Source organism: Anomaloglossus baeobatrachus, chromosome 2, assembly GCF_048569485.1.
Source record: "Anomaloglossus baeobatrachus isolate aAnoBae1 chromosome 2, aAnoBae1.hap1, whole genome shotgun sequence".
Lineage (NCBI taxonomy): Eukaryota > Metazoa > Chordata > Amphibia > Anura > Aromobatidae > Anomaloglossus > Anomaloglossus baeobatrachus.
Genome location: NC_134354.1, coordinates 690,403,913 through 690,422,869, shown reverse-complemented (window position 1 = coordinate 690,422,869; position 18,957 = coordinate 690,403,913). Strand labels below are relative to the sequence as shown.

At 47.5% G+C, this 18,957-nt stretch overlaps 1 protein-coding gene across 1 annotated transcript in view; it reads left to right on the top strand.

The window, feature by feature from the left end:
- ESPL1 (extra spindle pole bodies like 1, separase) overlaps positions 1-18,331 on the top strand; it is a 196,879-nt gene extending 178,548 nt beyond the window's left edge. Inside the window, exons 26-31 of the mRNA XM_075337218.1 lie at positions 980-1,150; positions 2,737-2,841; positions 3,094-3,209; positions 8,063-8,146; positions 8,219-8,383; positions 17,388-18,331. Of these exons, the coding sequence (XP_075193333.1) occupies positions 980-1,150; positions 2,737-2,841; positions 3,094-3,209; positions 8,063-8,146; positions 8,219-8,383; positions 17,388-17,589 (843 nt within the window). The 3' untranslated portion in view covers positions 17,590-18,331. The remainder of the gene's footprint in view (positions 1-979; positions 1,151-2,736; positions 2,842-3,093; positions 3,210-8,062; positions 8,147-8,218; positions 8,384-17,387) is intronic.
- Positions 18,332-18,957: the final 626 nt, after the last annotated feature.

The window sequence follows — 18,957 nt, the reverse complement described above, 5'->3', positions numbered from 1 at the left end:
CACTCGGAGGACTATGGTGCTCTGGTGGGCAGTGTTTGAGGCGGCTGAGGGAACCACAGAAGGTAGTACATAAGCGGATCCCCAGACCCCCCCCACCCCTTGTTACCCTCACCTGGCCCCTCCACCTCCCAGCCCCCCCACCACCCCTTCTTACCCTCACCTGGCCCCTTCACCTCCCAGCCCCCACCACCCCTTCTTACCCCCACCTGGCCCCTCCACCTCCCAGCCCTCCCCCCCCACCACCCTCCTCCTTTTCCCCAGTTTCTCACTCTTTTCTATTCTCTGTTTTATTTCTCTTGCTTTCTTTCTGGTCTTTTCCTCTTTCGCTTCTTACTATTCTTGGTGAGTTACGTATGTTACCTGTTAAATGTGAATTTATTCTTTGAAAAAGCTAGATGGAACCTTGAATGTCTATACACCTGAAAGGGGGCATTTGCGGGGACATTTTCTGTCACAATGTAAAAATGTAAAGTGTGCTTTATGTCCTATTTTTTGGTGTGTTGAATGTATCTTACAAAGGTCCATTTGATCTTAAGAACTGTTACGTGTACTGTTAAAGGATTACATTTATAAATAAAAGAATTTGAAAAAAAAAAACATTCATATAATGGTCTCCTGACTATGCAATGTTCTGTGAGCTAAATATATCAGCCGTAAGTGGCCCATCCTAGGCGGTGCCGCTCAGATTGTCCACTCCCCTGCGGAGAGCTGGTGTATCTCTGTAGAAGTGCGACGCCACTGAATGTAACGGCAAACATTGGTGTGCACCTGACCAAGTGTATTAGATTGTATATGCGGTCATTCACACACTGATTAACACTAGAAGTCCCAGGAATTTCGAGCTCCATAGGGTTCCAATGGTAGAAATGTTAAATGACCCCTCTCTGGGACTTCTAGTGTTAAGCCTTACTCTTATAAAGGACACACTGTTGATGTGCAATTGATACTTTTTTTTTTTTTTTTTTCTTTTTATTTGCAGGTCATCCTAGGAGGTGGCCACCACTTAACCCCAGAGCACATCCGTTCCTTGGTCCAGGGATTTTGTACCTCAAACACTGAACAGGCGGAGGAGCTTCTGCAGAAAGCTGTGGATAGGCTGAAGTCCAAAACGGAACCTACTGAAGGCCATCTGGTTCTCATATTGGATAAGGTGAGCCGCAACATTTTATTTGCAGATGTCCTATAATTTTTTCAGTAGAATAATTTTTAGGATAGGCTCCCTTTCACTGTGGAGCCATCTAGGACTTGGGTCACATGGGTTAGCAGTGTCTTTTGCTTGGCGCACCATGATGCACTGGTTGTTTTTTTTTTTGTGGGTTTTTTTTTCTAGTTAAATAAAGGAAAATAGACTGAAATCTGTGTCCTTCTGACTTCAATGGTGTCTGTCATGACACATCTGTCCTCGGCATGCGTTTCAGTTTTTTTTTTTTTCCCCCAGTATAGAACAGAATTCATATCACTGATGTGGAACCAGCCCAAGTGTCTAGAAGCAGCCACCACTTCCAAACTCATGGTTGTCTTTTAAAGTTATGTATTTGATAAAAGAAAAAAAATAAATACCCTGTACAAAGTTAAAGGGAATCTGTCACCAGGTTTTTGCTCCTCCATCTGAGATCAGCATAATGTAGAGACAGAGACCCGGATTCCAGCGATGTGTCACTTACTTACTGAGCTGTTTGCTGTCATTTTGATAAAAATCAGTGTTTTCTCTGCTGCAGATCAGCAGTTATACAGAGCTCATGAATATGCTGGACTACCTGCAGCACACCAAGTAGTCCTCAAATGATAAAATCACTGTTTAATCAGCAGTAGATTATCAAAAATACACTAAGCAGCCCAGTAAGTGACACATCGCTGGAATCAGGATCTCTGCCCCTATATTATGCTGCTCTGATTAGGTGGCTAAAACCTGGTGACAGATTCGCTTTAACTAGTTTAGTTAACAACCCATTTATCACCTCTCCCTAAATCTAATAATAATAATTAATAATAATTTATTCATTTATATAGTGCTATTAATTCCACAGCACTTTACATACATTGGCAACACTGTCCCCATTGGGGCTCACTATCTAAATTCTCCATCTGTATGTCTTTGGAGTATGGGAGGAAACCCACACAAACACGGGGAGAACATACAAACTCCTTGCAGATGTTGTCCTTGGTGGGAATTGAACCCAGGACCCCAGCGCTGCAAGACTGCAGTGCTAACCACTGAGCCACCGTGCCGCCCCTTATAACCGTAAAATGGGTTATTGATCATCATGGATCCAACCACTGGAGCCTGCACCTATTGGCAGAATGAGGGACTGTTTATACCCGTTAGAATTCGGCACTCATGCATCTTTTGACCACTGCTTCATTGTTATGGAGCTGCTGCGCTCTGGTTTCCTCCAGCAGTCCCATAGAGAATGAATGGAGCGACGATATTTATTTCAACCTGATGTTCTATTTTGGAATTGGGGGAAAAATTCCCAATTCTGAAATGTTCTATTCTGAAACACTTGGATCCTTGCCATTGGTAAGTAAGCACAACTTTAGTTTTCACTGGACATCCCCCTTTAAATAATAACTCTCCGCTTACATGCGGCCACCACTAGTGGGTGCAAAGGAGTGTATTGCAAACTGTTCAAGCAAGGAAGTGAATGAGCTAGGCTCCCTCTAGTGGCCGCCACATGAGTTACCGTAGTATATGATCGCGGAGCTTCCACTAACCTTGTGTTATCCCACCAACAGCACCTCCAGAAGTTACCTTGGGAGAGCATGCCTTGCCTGCTGACCAGATCCGTGACTCGCCTCCCATCCCTGCATTTTCTGCTGAACTATGGTCTGCTAAGAAAGGTACATTGCTGCTGTTCTCTCTTGTTTAGTTTGATGAGGATTTAAAGCTGGCGGTGGCCCCTGGTGTCGCACACATTGGCAGCACTTTGAGAACACCAAGTCCTCATCCGGCCCCGTCTGCCTTCATCCACGCTTCATTTTATTGCTAAAGCATATTTGTGGCTCCTATAAAGTAGAAGTTGGCGTGGTGGTCTTCTGGGTTTTGCTCCGGCGCCTTTTGCTTCTGTTTAGCCATCTTTGTTCTTCCTGCAGCACCAGCCTCAGAGCGCCCTGGTTCATGGGGTTGATCCTAAGAAAACGTTTTATGTCCTCAATCCTCACTCCAACCTGCCTGGCACAGAGGAGCGCTTCAGGGAATGGTTCAAGAAGTAAGTGTTTGACTCTTCCACCACAGACGGCTATATAAAAACTGCTTATTGTAAACGGAAGAATGTCGGGTGCATTTACAATTCCTTCTGCAATCCCATCCAAACATCCATTACAGTAAATCTATTTTGGCTTTAGCCCCTTAAAGGGGGATATATCGATTTTGAGAAAAACACAGGAAGTGATACAATGTGATACAATGTGAAATAAGACTTTTCTGAAATGCATATCAATAGCAAATCTGTTGATTTTTTTTTTTTTTTCCCTCATATATTACAGGGGCGCAGGGTTTAATTTTACTTTACCAGAGTGCAAGGTCTAGATATTCTTCTTCTCTGGAATGTACCAACTGTATGTGAGGCAGGGGGTGGACTGCTCTAGTTTTATGCAGCATTGGTATGATAAATGGACGCCTTTTTGTAGCTTTTCAATCTGTAGCGGCATCATGATCTGTATACTGTTGAAGATACATCTCCTGCTCTCTACTGGAGATAAGCAAAGCACAAGACTTAGAGGATTTATAGAATGGAGTGCATGATGGAGCTGTATCTAGAAAGGCTAAGGACCAATATACTGCAGGATGTGTCTTTAAATACAGGGGTTGAGAGCAGTAATGTATTGCAGGAGTGTGCTATATATATAGAACACTGAGACGAGCTGCATACTACAGGATGGGACTGTATATACAGGGGTTGAGAGGAGGACAAGAGTGATGTACTGGAGGATGGAGCTGTATATAGAGGGGCTGTGAGGACTAATGCACTACAGGATGAAGCTAAATATATGTGGACTAAAGCTGGTGTCACACACAGCGACAACGACGTCGCTGCTACGTCACCATTTTCTGTGACGTTGCAGCGACGTCCCGTCGCTGTCGCTGTGTGTGACATCCAGCAACGAGCTGGCCCCTGCTGTGAGGTCGCAGGTCGTTGCTGAATGTCCAGCTTCATTTTTTGGTCGTCACTCTCCCGCTGTGACACACACATCGCTGTGTGTGACAGCGAGAGAGCGACGAAATGAAGCGAGCAGGGAGCAGGAGCCGGCGTCTGGCAGCTGCGGTAAGCTGTAACCAGCGTAAACATCGGGTAACCAAGGGAAGACCTTTCCCTGGTTACCCGATATTTACCTTAGTTACCAGCCTCCGCTCTTGCTGCCAGTGCCGGCTCCTGCTCTGTGCACATGTGGCTGCAGTACACATCGGGTAATTAACCCGATGTATACTGTAGCAAGGAGAGCAAGGAGCCAGCGCTAAGCAGTGTGCGCGGCTCCCTGCTCTCTGCACTGTGACATGTAGCTGCAGCACACATCGGGTTAATTAACCCGATGTGTACTGTACCTAGGAGAGCAAGGAGCCAGCGCTAAGCGCGGCTCCCTGCTCTCTGCACATGTAGCACAGCGACGTTATGATCGCTGCTTCTGCTGTGTTTGACAGCTAAGCAGCGATCATAACAGCGACTTACAAGGTCGCTGTTACGTCACCGAAAATGGTGACTTAACAGCGACGTCGTTGTCGCTGTCGCTTAGTGTGAACCCAGCTTAAGTGTAATGATGTACTGTATAATGGGGCTTTAGAGGGGGTTGAAGATCATGCTGCTTGATCAGTTAGTATATAAAAGGGCTAAGTGGAGTGATGTGCACATGATGGTCCTTGTACACAGTCAGGGTGGAATCATTAATTTGCCTATTCTGCTATATTGTCAAGTCACACTGGTCCATTAAATATAGAATCAATTAACATATATTTCTTATAAATTTAGCCTAGAAACATGGTGAATCATTCATCAATGCATCCCAATTAGGCATGAATCCGTGAAATTGGCCAAAAATGTTCTTTTCAATCGAAAGCCTAAACTTATTATTTATCAGTCTTGTAATAAGATGTCCTTGTTTATTGTGCAGCCCAGCTGGAGGATACAGATGCTTAATCTATAGGAGAACATGGCTGTTTCTAAGGGGTTAATCTACAAAAAAAACACTGCTGCTTATAAAGGGTTAATCTCAGTCTTTAATACATATACTGTATAGAGCCAAAAGCCAAACCATACAGAGAAGGCTGTAAGGCTACATCCGCATGCTGCGTCTTTGTGGTGACCCACAAAACTGAACCTTGTGGTCCGAAGAAAACGCAGCCTGTGGTCACAAAAACACATCCAAACACATGTGTTTACCAAGGGTTTTGCCCTGTGTTTTTGACGATGCTTTTATTTATGTAAAGGGTGAAAAATGATGGGCAGACCAGACTGTAAAGTCCAACCCCCACGGATTCAAAGGCACGCTAGTGCTGGGGCTGGAATTCCCAGGGAATTGGGATCAGGCACTCGAAATAAGTAAAAATAAGGAAAAAATAATAAAGCGAGCATGCTGTACTTGCTGAGTTACCTATGCGGCTGTAACTGCTCCTGCAGCCTCTCATGCACTTGCAGGGCCGCTCATTACCTTCATTGCATATGCACTGCTTCCCCCGCCCACCAGCGTCTGTGATTGGTTGCAGTCAGATGCCCCCCCACACTGAGTGACCGGATCTGACATTTACAATCACAGACCCAATTGATGTAGGGTCCCCCCATAATATGATACCCAGCACAGATAAAGCATACGCCTACAGGCTCTAGCCTCCAGCCGCACGCTTATCTTTGAGGTTCATCAAAATAGGAGAAACCACTTGAGGCTTTTTTTTAGTTTTAAATAAATAAAAATTAAAACAAAACTGCGCGGTGCCCCCCCAATTGATACCCAGTCAAGATGAGGCCCAACAACTGAGGGCTGGTATTCTCAGGCTGGGGAGAGCCATGCTTAGTGCGCTCCCTCCAGCCTAAAAATAGCAGCCGCCTAGGATTGCAGCATCCATTAGATGTGATAATCCCAGCATTTTACCTTGCTCTTCCTAATTGCCCTAGTGCGGTCGCAATCTGGCTAATAAGGGGTTACTGTCAGCTCACAGCTGCCATTAATACTTAGATTAGTAATGGGAGGTGTCTGAGACCCCCCACTATTACTAATCAGTAAGTGAAAAATGTACACACACCCAAAAAATCCTTCATTTGAACTAAAATACAGAAAGTACCCTCTTTCACCACTTTAACCCCCAAAATACCCCTGCAGGTCCGACATAATCCATTGATCTACGAGTCCTCCGAACACTAGTGAGAAAAGCAGGAACAAAACTCCAAAATAATTGACATGCTGCATCTTTGTGGTCACCAAGCTGCAACGTGCGCACAGCAAAAATGAAATCTGTCTTTGCTGGGGAGGAAACAAATGCAGTTTAGTGATCCAAACTGCACCCAAAAAACGTGGCAATAAAAGCAGCTCGCACATAAGGCCTGTTACTTATAATGCTGCTTCTATCCTACTTCTGATGCTCGATTTTATATACAGGAATCCATTTTCCATTGTAGCGTTATATAACTACGTTCAGCATGAAGAGACTCCCCTCTGCTCCCCTAGTCTCCCCCAGCACAATGGTATCTCCCAGCTAAGCAGCAAGAAGTCTCACAAAGCTGTGAAAATGACAGTGGAGAGCGCAGACGTCCGCCTCCGCTTCTGGAAACTCCAGAGCTTTTATCTAACTTACTGAGCAACTTTTAATTGTAGATATTTGATAGACGTTTTATATTTTATTTTATTTTTTGCTTTGAGATTTTCCAGGAGGTGGTAGGTCACTATGCTACAGCTATGTGACAGAGGCTTTATGATGTACGGTTTTGTGTGACCGCAGTATGTAGTGAACAGCAGGAGCCTGGGGGTGTTAACAGCAAGAGATCCGCTCAAGGGCTGGATGAGAGAAACCTCTGCTCCTGGCCTTTAAACCCCTGAGATTCCGCTGTCAAGAGCAACCTTGGCATATAAGGAGTAGGGGGCTGTATTACACTGAAATAAGGTAATGTTTTACAAAGGAACATATTCTATACTCCCCTACCATTCCATGCCTGGGTCCCCAGTCTGTCTCTGTTCCTCCTGATGGGGCTGGGCATCTGATTGGTGGTCACCTGCCTGTATGGTCATAACACTGTACAGACAGGTGGGGGATGGGAAGTTAAGGATACATTGCTTTTTATTTTTATTTTCTGCTGGGGAACCTGTCAGGTGGAATATGCACCCAGAGCCACGAGCAGTTCTGGGTGCATATTGCTACTCCCTGCCTAACCGTCCCTGTATACACTAGTATAGGTAACGAGATCTTTAGAAAGTGTTTCTAAAGATCTTTTACCATATGTTAATGAGCGAGGGCAGTTGTCCCCAGGGCCTTAGTTCCCTTGGCCAGTGGCCCCCATTAGCATGCCCACAGGGGCGTACTAACATGCTATCATGCTAATGAATATGCAGCGTCACAGGATGAGCTCACTCACCTCTCCACCGCAATTGCTGGATTTTGGCTCTGCACATGACCCCAGAGGTTCGGTCATGCGCACTACTTCAGTTTGAGTCCAGGATGCGTACACCCGGCTTCATAGTGCGCATGATCCAAACTCCGAGGTCATGCACATTGAGCCGAAATCCCCTATCGGACGCGATGGAGAGGTGAGTGAGATCATCCTCTGACACTGCACATTGATTAGCATGTTAGCACACCCATGGGGGCATACTAACATGCTTATGGGGGTGACTGGCTGGGAACTAACGCCCAGGGGACTAGTCCACTCATTCATTAGCATACGATATAAGATGTTTAGAAATACTTTTTATAAAGATCTCTATCTATGCGAGTGTATACAGGGACGGTTAGGCAGGGAATAGCAATATACACCCAGAACTGCTCATGGTTCTGAGTGCATATTGCACCTGACAGGTTCCCTTTAAGTGATATATTAGTTGCCTCCTCAGTCAGTGACCTTGAGATTGAATTGTCTTACAGTGAGCCTGGATGGAAAGGAGTGATCCGATCCACTCCAAAGTCTGAGGAGCTCCAGTCTGCCCTGACTAAACAGGATCTCTATATGTAAGTATATGGTGTAGAGCTTGTGATACCGATGAGACCAGCCAAGCCCATGACTCTGTGTCCTCTGTACAGTTACGTGGGACATGGCGCTGGCGCACACTTCTTGGATGCTCAGACACTGCAGCGATTGGACTGTAATGCGGTAGTGCTGCTGTTTGGATGTAGCAGTGCTGCCTTGGCGGTTCGAGGAGACCTGGAAGGAGCAGGCATAGTCCTGAAGTACTTAATGGCTGGATGGTAAGTGTAGTGTCCGTTGTATTCTACATTACTATAGTACATGTGTGACTGTATGGTGTCTGAACATGTGGCCCTGGATCTTCTGATATGTGGTAAGTTATGTTTTGCACACTACCAACCCTTCACATGGTGTGTAACTGAGATGCTTGTCCATCTTTTAGAATTTTTTTTTTTTCTTTTTAAATGAATTTATTTTATTTCATTAAATGCATGGTTTGCCTTCTGTAGCCTCTCTACTGTCTATTGCTGGCTGCAGAATGGTTTAACTGAGAATTCATCAGTGAGCTCATTCTCCTAGCCAGATGGAAGAGTTTATAACTGTCTTTCTTTATCGTTCCTATGGGAGACCCAGACCATGGGTGTATAGCTACTGCCTCCGGAGGACACACAAAGTTACTACACTCAAAACGTGTAGCTCCTCCCTCCTAGCATATACACCCCCTGCTAGCCAGACCTAGCCAGTTTTCATGCTTTGTGTCAGGAGGATCACACACACACATGCATCCTTTTTTTGATTTTTCATTTTTTTTCTACAGATTTGGAAGAAAAGCGGGTCCACTGGACCCCCGGCATGTCCCTTCACACCCCCCTGGCGGCGGTGCTGTTAAGGTTGATTCAGGGCAAGAGCCCTTCATGCCGTGCTCCTTCACCATCCCTTAGGGGCTCTGGCTTGAAGTTAGAGCCAACACGGTTCTCACTGCCTTGCAGGAGACCGGCCTCCATCCGCAGCCCTTTGGCAGGACCCTGCTGGACGGAGCACTGGACCCCCACCCCACCAGGGACTGGACCCTGCGTCTCAAAGCTAAGTATAGAGACGTTATTCAGAGGGTCCTTCTGCAATGTGGGGCACTTTATTGGGGGGACAGTGATTGACTTTGATAATGCTGCTTTTACTGTGTTTCCGGCCGGTTCCACGATTTTTACTGTGTACCGCGCCGATGATGCCTGATTTTCGGCCGCATGCATAACTCTAGGCCCCGGCTTCAGCCGCGGCCTACTTTCGTTTCGTTCCCCTGCATGTCAGTCATGCAGGGGGACGCTGCAGCGCCGCCCAACCGCCGCTCTGCACAGGGGAGGACACTCCTTGTTGGGGAGATGATTCCCTCCCCTGTACATCTTCTTAGCCCTCCGATTCCCGCTCCTGGGTTAACCCCCGCCCTCCCCCCTCGCTCTAGCGCCATTTTCTCAGCGTTCTTAGTACGCTGATCGGCGCTGGCTGCTCTGCAGTGCAGAGGGAGTGGATCTGGGGGTCCAGGCTTGGAACCTGGGGGGCACTCACAATAGCGGCCTGATAAGTCACAACCTCTGGTTGTGCACTTTTTATACACTATCAGGGCATTCTGAAGGAGTTAATTCTTTATTTTAGAACCTCCTCCTCAGCAGCATGTCTCACTAGGAGCAAAGCTCCAGGGCTGTACACTACATGTTCTGCATGTAAGCTTATATTGCCTGAACCGGCCCATACTGTAATGGTTCTTATGTGGTGGTGCCTCAGCCTGGAGTCGCCCCAGGCTGAACCCCTGTCTTGAGTATTCTAGACATTCTAGACAGAGCCCCCCACCTCTGCAGCAGGTCTCACAGAGCGAGGCTGCAGGCTGTTTTTATTATCCACTGCTGGTAGGCTCGTACGGCGAGCTCATAACCACTGTGGCCCCTCAGCTTGGAGGCTCATTCATGGTCCCTCCAGCTGCTCCGGGGTCGGCTGTCCCGGCATCTGCTGAGCATGCAGCCCCCTTCTCAGGGCGTTTTCTGCTTGCTCAGCAAAGCTCACAGACCCCGTCCTCCTGACAGGGAGACGCAGGGTCCCCTGTCCTCCCCGTCCCGCAGCTCCGATACGAGCTGACTCTCTGGACGAGGAGGATGTCTCTATCAGGGGCTCGGACGCTGCTTTAGGTACTTTGATCCGTCCGTAGGTGACGCGGATGCGAATGATTGGATTGCGTCCATTATACTTGTATTGGACCTCCATCCGCCTGTATCAGGGGAGTATTCCCCGCTGGCAAAAGGCATCAGTATACCTTTAACAAGACGAGGAGTGTGTTCCTTAACCACTCCAGTTTTCAGCCCGCTGCGTCCAAGCCCGCAGCCTGTCCTGCAGATCCCACAGCGGGGTTCTGCTGCCTGTCTCCCCCTCCCATCAGAGGTGGTCAAGGAGTGTACTCATTCGCCAAGGGTGGCCACTCCGGTGTCTAGACTTTCAGCCCGGATAGTTGTATCAGTTGCTGACGGCACCTCTATAAGGATCCCACGGTACATTAATTTTGTACTGTACCTCAATCCGCCGGAGTTACCTTATCTAGGTGAACACAACGTGTGTTCCTTAAACCACTCCAGTTTTCAGGCCCCTGTGACCAGCCCAGGGTCCGCTCTGACAGTCGCTTCCCATGAAGCGTGATTCTGAGGACTGGGTTTCCCCCGTCCACCAATGGTGGTCAAGAGGTGGGCTCATTCACCTCAGGTGGCTCAGCCCGGACCGTTATGTCAGTGGCTGATGGCTCCTCAGAGGAGATGCATTCCCTCACAGGGACTCTATGCCCAAGACGGTTGCCTGACCTTCCAGACTTCAGTCTTTTCATCCTCTGCCAAGTCTGCCATGCTGGACACCGCACGGCGGTGGTCTTGGCTACTTTCCTCGCTATCCGCAGGCTCCTGTGGCTTCGGAAATGGAAGGCAGATGCCTCTATAGAGGTTCCTTACTGGGCTCCCCTTTGGTGGGACCAGTCTCTTCGGAACCAACTAGATGAAATTTAGGAAGCTCTCGGCGAGGAGAGTTCTTCCTTGCCACAAACCTAAACCAGGGAACCTGTCCAGGGCAGGAATCAGTTGAGGTTTCGGTGGTTTCCGTTCCTCCATCTGATCGTCCTCTAGCTCGGCCTAGGTTCATAGAACCAATTGGCTTGAAGCTGCGTCTTTAGAAGACCGCAGGAGATGCTGCCACTTAGTCAGTCAGCTTCCTCCGAGCTATCTAGCCGCCAACCTCCTCCTGGTCGGTGGCAGGCTCTCTCCACTTGGCAACGTATGGTTCGAACACGTCTCCGTTCAGTGGGGGCGGGATTATATCTCCCATGGCTACAGGATGGAATTCTGTCCACCCGCCAAACAGATTTTTTCTGTCACCTCCTCCCGGCTCCAAGGCTTCTCACAGGCCGTGCATTTCTTGCAGGCCAATGGAGTAATTGTACCGGTTCCCAACTGGGAACGGTTCTGAGATTTTTGTTTAAATCTATTTCCAGTCCCCGAACAGGGCGGTGCCTTCCGGCCTGGATCTTTAGCTTTTCAAGCATGGTCAGGTGTGGCGTTTTCACATGGAGTCTCAGTCTTGTTCCGTGTGTTTTTTTCACCGGACCAATCAAGAACCCAAGGAGATTCCCTAGCAGCCATCGGCATCAGAGATGCCTTTCTGCAGGGGTCAATCGCAGGTTCACACCAGCGTTGACTACGTTTTGCCATCAGAGTGGTCCAATTCGTGGCTCTTCCCTTGGGGTTAGCCACGGCCCATCGAGTATTCTCATGGGGCTGCTGTGATTAGGGTCCTGCACCCCTAGGGATTGGCAGTGATCGGTTGCCCTGGACGGCCTTCTTCTCAGGGCTTCATCCAGTGCAGACTCTTAGCAGAGTACTTCGCTTACTCTCGCCACTCTAACCTATTCGGGTGGCTTGTCATTCTGTTCAAGTCCACTCTGACTTCGAACCAGAGGTTCTCAGGGACGCGATTCGAGACTCTGTCGGCTCTTATGAAGCCGCTCTTAGTCGATCAGTAGTCCCTCCGCTGGCGGTCGACGTCGTTCTATCAGACACCAAATACAGGTGCTGGTCAGACGGTGGCGTCAATGGAAGCGATTCCTTGCCCGCCTGCGTCCTCTGAGACTGGATGTTTTCCGCTGTACACGCGAACTCCCTCCTTCCACGGTGTGGTGGCTTTGCCACTGACCGGGGGCTTGTTTGCAGTGGTGGTTTCGGCCACTCTGTCTCAGGGACGCTCCTTCCTGGCCCCGTCCCGGGTGATCCTCACCACGGTGCTGGTCTTTCCGCCTTGGGAGCAGTATATCTCCACCGCGGAGCGCAGGGCGCTTGGACTCTGTCCGAATCAGCCCTCTAGATCAATGGGCTGGAAATCAGAGCTGTATTCTAGCTCTCTAAGCCTTCACCATCTGTTGGCGGCTAGGCACATTCGAGTTCAGTCGGATAACGTGACAGCGTTTTCCTACGTCAACTTCCAGGGCGGGACACTCAGCCGCCTGGCAATCTTGGCGCCTCAACATTCTTCAGTGGACAAGGGACTCCTAGTCCACCGTATCCGCAGCCCACATCCTAGATGTCAAAACTGCAAGGCAGACTATTTCAGCTGTCCAACCGTGGTCCACAATCCTCAGGTTTTGCAGTAGACACACTGGTTCATGTTTGATCCAGCTTCGCCTCTACCTCTTGCCCAGAGTCCTGCGCAAGATCAGTAAACAAAAAAAAAAAAAAAAGAGGGGGCCGTCGGGTCATTCTCTTACTCCAGACTGCCCCAGGCAGGCTTGGTATCCTGACCTGCTCCTTCTGTCCGTTGGGTTGCCATGGCATCTTCCGGACCGTCCAGACCTTTTCTCAAAGGTCCGTTTTTTCTGTCAGAATTCTGGATTCTCAGATTGACGGCGTAGCTATTGAGTCCTGGATCTTGGCGACTTCTGGTATCCTTCCTGAAGTCATCTCCGCTATGACTCGAGCTCCAAGGTGTCCTTGGACCTTTTTAGCCTTGCCGACCCTCCTGTCCCTTCCACAGTCCGGTCTACAGCTAGGACTATCCCTCAATAACGGACAGGTCTCGGCTCTGTCAGTATGTGCCAGCGGCGTATCGTCCGGCTGGCTCCGGTGCGCTCCTTTAAGGGCGCGTCTCACATCATTCCGCCTTTCCGGCGGCCTATGGAACCCTGGGACCTTCATCCGGTCCTCCCGGTTCCCGGAAACCCCCCTCTACGCCTCTTAGGGAGGTTTCTTTGTTTTATCTTTCACAGAAAATAGTCTTTCTAGTGGCTATAATTTCCCGCCAGGGAGTTCTGGCTGCACTCTGAGTCACCCCCTTCTTTGGTCTTTTGCATCAAGACAAGGTGGTCTCCGTCCGACTCCGGACTTTTTTCCCTAAGGTGGTTACTGCTTCCACCTTATCCGGGGCAATTTTCCTGCCTTCCTTTTGTCCGGCTCCTGTTCATCGCTTTGAGGAAGCGTTGCATCTCCTGGATCTGGTGCGGGCGCCCCGGATCTATGTGTCTCGCACCGCCGTTATTAGGCGGTGCACCTCTCTCTCTGGTACTGACTGCTAGTCAGCGTAGCGGTCTCGGTATCTAAGCCGACCCTGGTTCGTTGGCTTAGGTCGGCCATTTCCGAGGCCTACAAGGTACTCAAGTGCCTTCCCCGCCGGGGATCAGAGCACATTTGATCAGACCGGTCCGTGCCTTTTGGGCTTTCAAGCACCAGGCTACGGCTCAGTAGGTCTGTCAGACTGCAGCTCGAATTAGTCTGCGTACTTTTTCGAAGCTCTATCCAAGGCATGCTCTTGCCTTGGCAGACGCGGGCTTGGGCTGACGCATCTTTCAGGCGTCTGTCGCCCATTTGTGAAGTTGGGTTTTCCTGCTTCTCAGTTGTCTGTTTATTCCCACCCATGGACTGCTTTAGGACGTCCCATGGTCTGGGTCTCCCATAGGAACGATAAAGAAAAAGAGAATTTTGTTACTTACCGTAAATTCTTTTTCTTATAGTTCCGTCATGGGAGACCCAGCACCCTCCCTATTGCCTGTTGGCAGGTTTCTTATTCCGTGTGTCTTCACCGGCTGTTATTGTTGTAGACAGAGATCCCGGTTCTTCCGGATTTTCCTTTGTCTCTTCTTGTGGGTGGATGTCCTCCTTCAGCTTTTGCACTAAACTGGCTAGGTCTGGCTAGCAGGGGGTGTATATGCTAGGAGGGAGGAGCTACACGTTTTGAGTGTAGTAACTTTGTGTGTCCTCCGGAGGCAGTAGCTATACACCCATGGTCTGGGTCTCCCATGACGGAACTATAAGAAAAAGAATTTACGGTAAGTAACAAAATTCTCTTTTTTCCTAAGCCCCTCTCAGCTGATTTATGACCATAGACCACATCAAAGTTGAATATGGTGAAAAACTAAGAGCCTCTAAAAGCCAAATGGTGCAAAAAAACAAGAAACAATTGCAAAATGATTTTCTCAATCACTTCATTAGGGACACAGGATGACCACGGGGTGTATGCGGCTTCCAGGGGGCGGCCTATGACACTATGCAAGTGTCTCCTCCTCAGCAGGGTACACCCAACAAACGTGTATTTAAGAAAAGAAAATAGTCTCCAGAGATCTACAGTATCATCTATCCATTTGGCCTCTGAGATACCCTCTAATCACAAGAATGGGCTTGTAAAATGCGCCCTTGGGATCCCATGGATGGCAGAGTGCAGTGTTTACACAGGCATGGTCACCACTCCATGTTAACGGCATCGCAGTGGACCATTCTCAGGATCAGTGGGGGTCCCAGCAGTCAGACCCTAAGCCATCAGGGCGTAGGTGATAAAGATTTTTTTTTCACATTTTAGCAAATGAACTCTTCTGTAAACTCTTCACCAGTAGGACATGGCATCACTTCTTGGTAGTTGGGAATTTAACTAAGGGTCTGCCATCATCTTCAGACTGACAGGAGTCGCAGTCATGGCATGTCTTGGGTTGCCCTAACATATGGATCTATTCCTTTTTGAAGGGACCGTAATTCTACGAATTTATATAGAAATTTAAAAAAAAGTAATTTTTAAAAAGTTTGCTGAAAAAAGTGGCAAAGTCTGTTCCATTCGGCTTTAGGCTATGTGTGCACGTGTGCGTATTACATGCTGTTACGCTGCGATCTGCAGCACAGCGTAACTGCATGCGTCCTTCGTCTCCTGCACAGTCTATGGAGATTGTGCAGGGGCCGTGCGCACGTGGCATATTAGAACGCAGCGATTCGGCTGCTGCCCGAATCGCTGCGTTCTAAGAAGTGACATGTCACTTCTTCCGTACGGTTTGCATGCGGTCTATAGGGAGAGGCAGCATGCAGAGCGCACGTTCTCTGCTGGCACCATGCGCTTCAGAACGCAGCTTTTCAGCTGTGCTCTGAAGCGCACCTTTTAGGTGCGGTGCAGAGCGCACACGTGCACACATAGCCTTAGGGTAGAGGGAAGGACTTAAAGGAAATCTGTCAGCAGGATTTTTCTACCCCACCTGAGAACAGCATGAGGTAGCGGCAGAGACCCTCATAATAGTGATGTGCCATTTAGTTTACTGGGTGCAACAGTTTTGATAAACTCATTGTTCTTCTGCTGCAGTGTTTAGAAAGCTGATCTGTGTATAACCCTGAGCACACCTCTGATTGGCAGCTGTGTACACTGTACATGGAGATAAAGCTGCTAATCAGTAGTGGTGTGAGGCTACACAGCAGCAGTAGGCCGGGGCCACATGAGGATCTACTGCGATCCTCGCATGACACTCAGCTCACGCTGGCAGCACAGCAGCTGAGGAGGGGCGGGCCGGCTCTGAGGAGGGGCTGGCTGGCTGGCTCTGAGGAGGGGCTGGCTGGCTCTCCTCCGTTGCCGGCTATTGCCATTCTTCCCCCGCACTCGTAGTACACTGCTGTACCGCAAGAGCAGTGAGATATATTTATTCCCCCCCCTCTATTCTCTTGCCCCATAGACTTGACCGATTAGGGCTGAGAAAATAATCGCTCATGTGCGCTGGGACATAGGCTAATATTGGTCCGAGTGTAATGCGATAAAACATTGCATTCCACTCGCTCAGATTTTCATGCCGTGTGGCGTAGGCCTTAGGAGGTGTAACAGCTAGTCCAGTAGTGATTTTCTGCTGGTAAAACACTGATTTTTATTGAACCAAACAGCCCAGTAAGTGACACATTCTTTGAATCCGACTCTCTGCCCCTACTTCATACTGTTCTCACATTACTTAGTAAAAACCTGCTGACAGATTCCCTTTTTAAAAGGCTGTTATACGAATTAATTAAAAATCACTCTACAAGCAGCAATGCTGCTAAAATAAGAACACAATCTTTATTTGGCCTTTTACGCCTTTACACTCCCCAACTCTTCCTGTGTTCTCCTGTGTACTGTGCCAGCAGATGTCACTACCTGTGTACCCCAAGCGTAGCTCATCGCTGCACGCATTGTTCTTCTTATACGGTATAATGCTTGAGGCCGGTGATTGGCTGCTGTGGGGCAAACGGGGTGCAATGTCCCAATCCAATGTAAAGAGGGAATTGGGGAGGGAGGGAAATTTGAGCTGCAGGCCTGGAGTGTGTGTGTGTGTGTGTGTGTGTGTGTGTGTGTGTGTGTGTGTGTGTGTGTGTGTGTGTGTGTGTGTGTGTGTGTGTGTGTGTGTGTGTGTGTGTGTGTGTGTGTGTGTGTGTGTGTGTGTGTGTGTGTGTGTGTGTGTGTATGTATGTATGTGTATATATATATATATAATATATGTGTATATATAATATATGTGTATATATATATTTATTTATCTGCTTGCATATGTGCACACACATATACACATCTATATAATATATATATCACATTTATGTACAGTATGTGTGTGGAGATTATATAATGCTACCGTTCCAAGGCTGCAGCCCAAAACTCTCCCCTTATTCCCTTTACATTTGGATATATAATTATCTGTACTTGCCTGTATTGCTGGTTGTTGGGTGATTTTCAATTAAGTTGCAGGACCCTGGTAATATACCCAGTCTTGAAGGGTTTTTTGTCCCCTCCCCCATTGACATTGTGCCTCCACATTCCCGATACCTGTTGATCGTACATTTTCCGGCAGCATTGACCTCTCCCAATAAGGAAAGTGAGCAGCGTCGGTCTGATTTATGTTCCCCTCATATCTTGCCCATTGACTATACCTAGTAATATTTGGGGGAAAGGCACTGTAGGTTAAATGATTTGCTTATTCAAGTCTTATGCTTTTTATTTTTTTTAACACAGCCCCCTGGTTGTTGGTAACTTGTGGGACGTCACAGACCGAGAGATTGATCGCTACACGGTGGCTTTCTTGCAAGGCTGGATGAAGGCCGGGCCTGGAGCCTCTCTCCTGAAATACTTATTTAAGTCTCGCCAGGCTCCTAAGCTGAAGTACATCATTGGCGCGGCTCCTGTGGCTTATGGGTTACCGGTGGCCCTGCAGTGACGCTGACTGTTCTGTGCACCATTCAGTGCATTGTATAGACACATGCTTACAGGCTGACTCCGTGTAATCTATGTAAATGCTATTGTATATGTACAAACACCTAAACTGCATTTCTCATATTTAAACGACTTATTTGTGACGTAGGAAGAAAATGAAATGTATTGTGGCATTAAATGCAACACACAGGTCTCGCCTGCGGGCCAAGGACCCATGGGTTTTATATTATTCCAGAAGTCGAGTAAATGGTCGCTTATGATCAATAACGTGTATATAAGTTCAGCTATTTATTGGCAGGATCTGAGGGAGCACATGAACTCTGCACTCACAGGGGCTGTTTTATACATTGGAACATTTTGTATACCGTATGTGGTTTTTAGAGTTGAAAAATAAATTAAAAGTTGAACTTGTGATTTTTAATATATATATTTTTTTTTATGTTGTAAGCTTTTTGAATGTGACATACGTGTGGGGGGGGTCTTTGTTCAGAGACCCTCGCCGATCACACTGTGCAGAAGGGCTCAGAGTTGTACACACTCAATAGAAAGTCTGTGGGGTCCGTACACAGCTGTGCAGTTTTTGGAGCGAGCAATAGGGGGTTCTCAGGACCTGGACCCCTACCGATCTCCACCATGTTCAATGGGCTACAATATATGAAAAAGATTTAAAATGACAGTTACGTTATAAATATATTTCTAATGGATGAGCGTGTTAAGGGAAATTATATAAACTTGCATAATAAAGACGTTGCCTTCTATTTATGTCTTATGCTTTTACTTTCATTTTCACTATTCTGGACTATGCACTTTAGTTTTAGATTATCAAACAACTACAAAAAAATATACTAAAATGATATAGCTTATAGTAATATATACAAGGCTTCAATAGAGCAATGTACAGATCTGTAGACTTACTATTGAGTATACACTGCTTATGTAGGACCTGCACACTTCAGAGAGGCATTTTGACTAATTGGAGGTCTCAGGCCTCAGCCCCACCCACAATTAAAGGGGTTGTCCGGTCATAGGCTTCAGAAGCCTGCAATCACAAAGTAACTATTAACAATAGAGTACAGGAGTTCATAATGTATATATTATTAATCGACTAAAGTCACCATATCATACATTACTATAAAAATTAGACTTAGTCTGAACGTTGAATAGACTATCAATAAGGGCATCAATGCACACAGTTTTTTGAAAAAGTATGACAAATTATTTCTACCTTGTATTAAGTACAGGTCTTACAAGACTGGATGTGTCTGGCCACCTGGGTACTGGGCAGTGGTGCCACCCATATCTTGTCCACCACCACACTTATAACTGTTTTTGTCAAGTGTTCATTGGTTACCTGGACCATTATTGAGTAGAG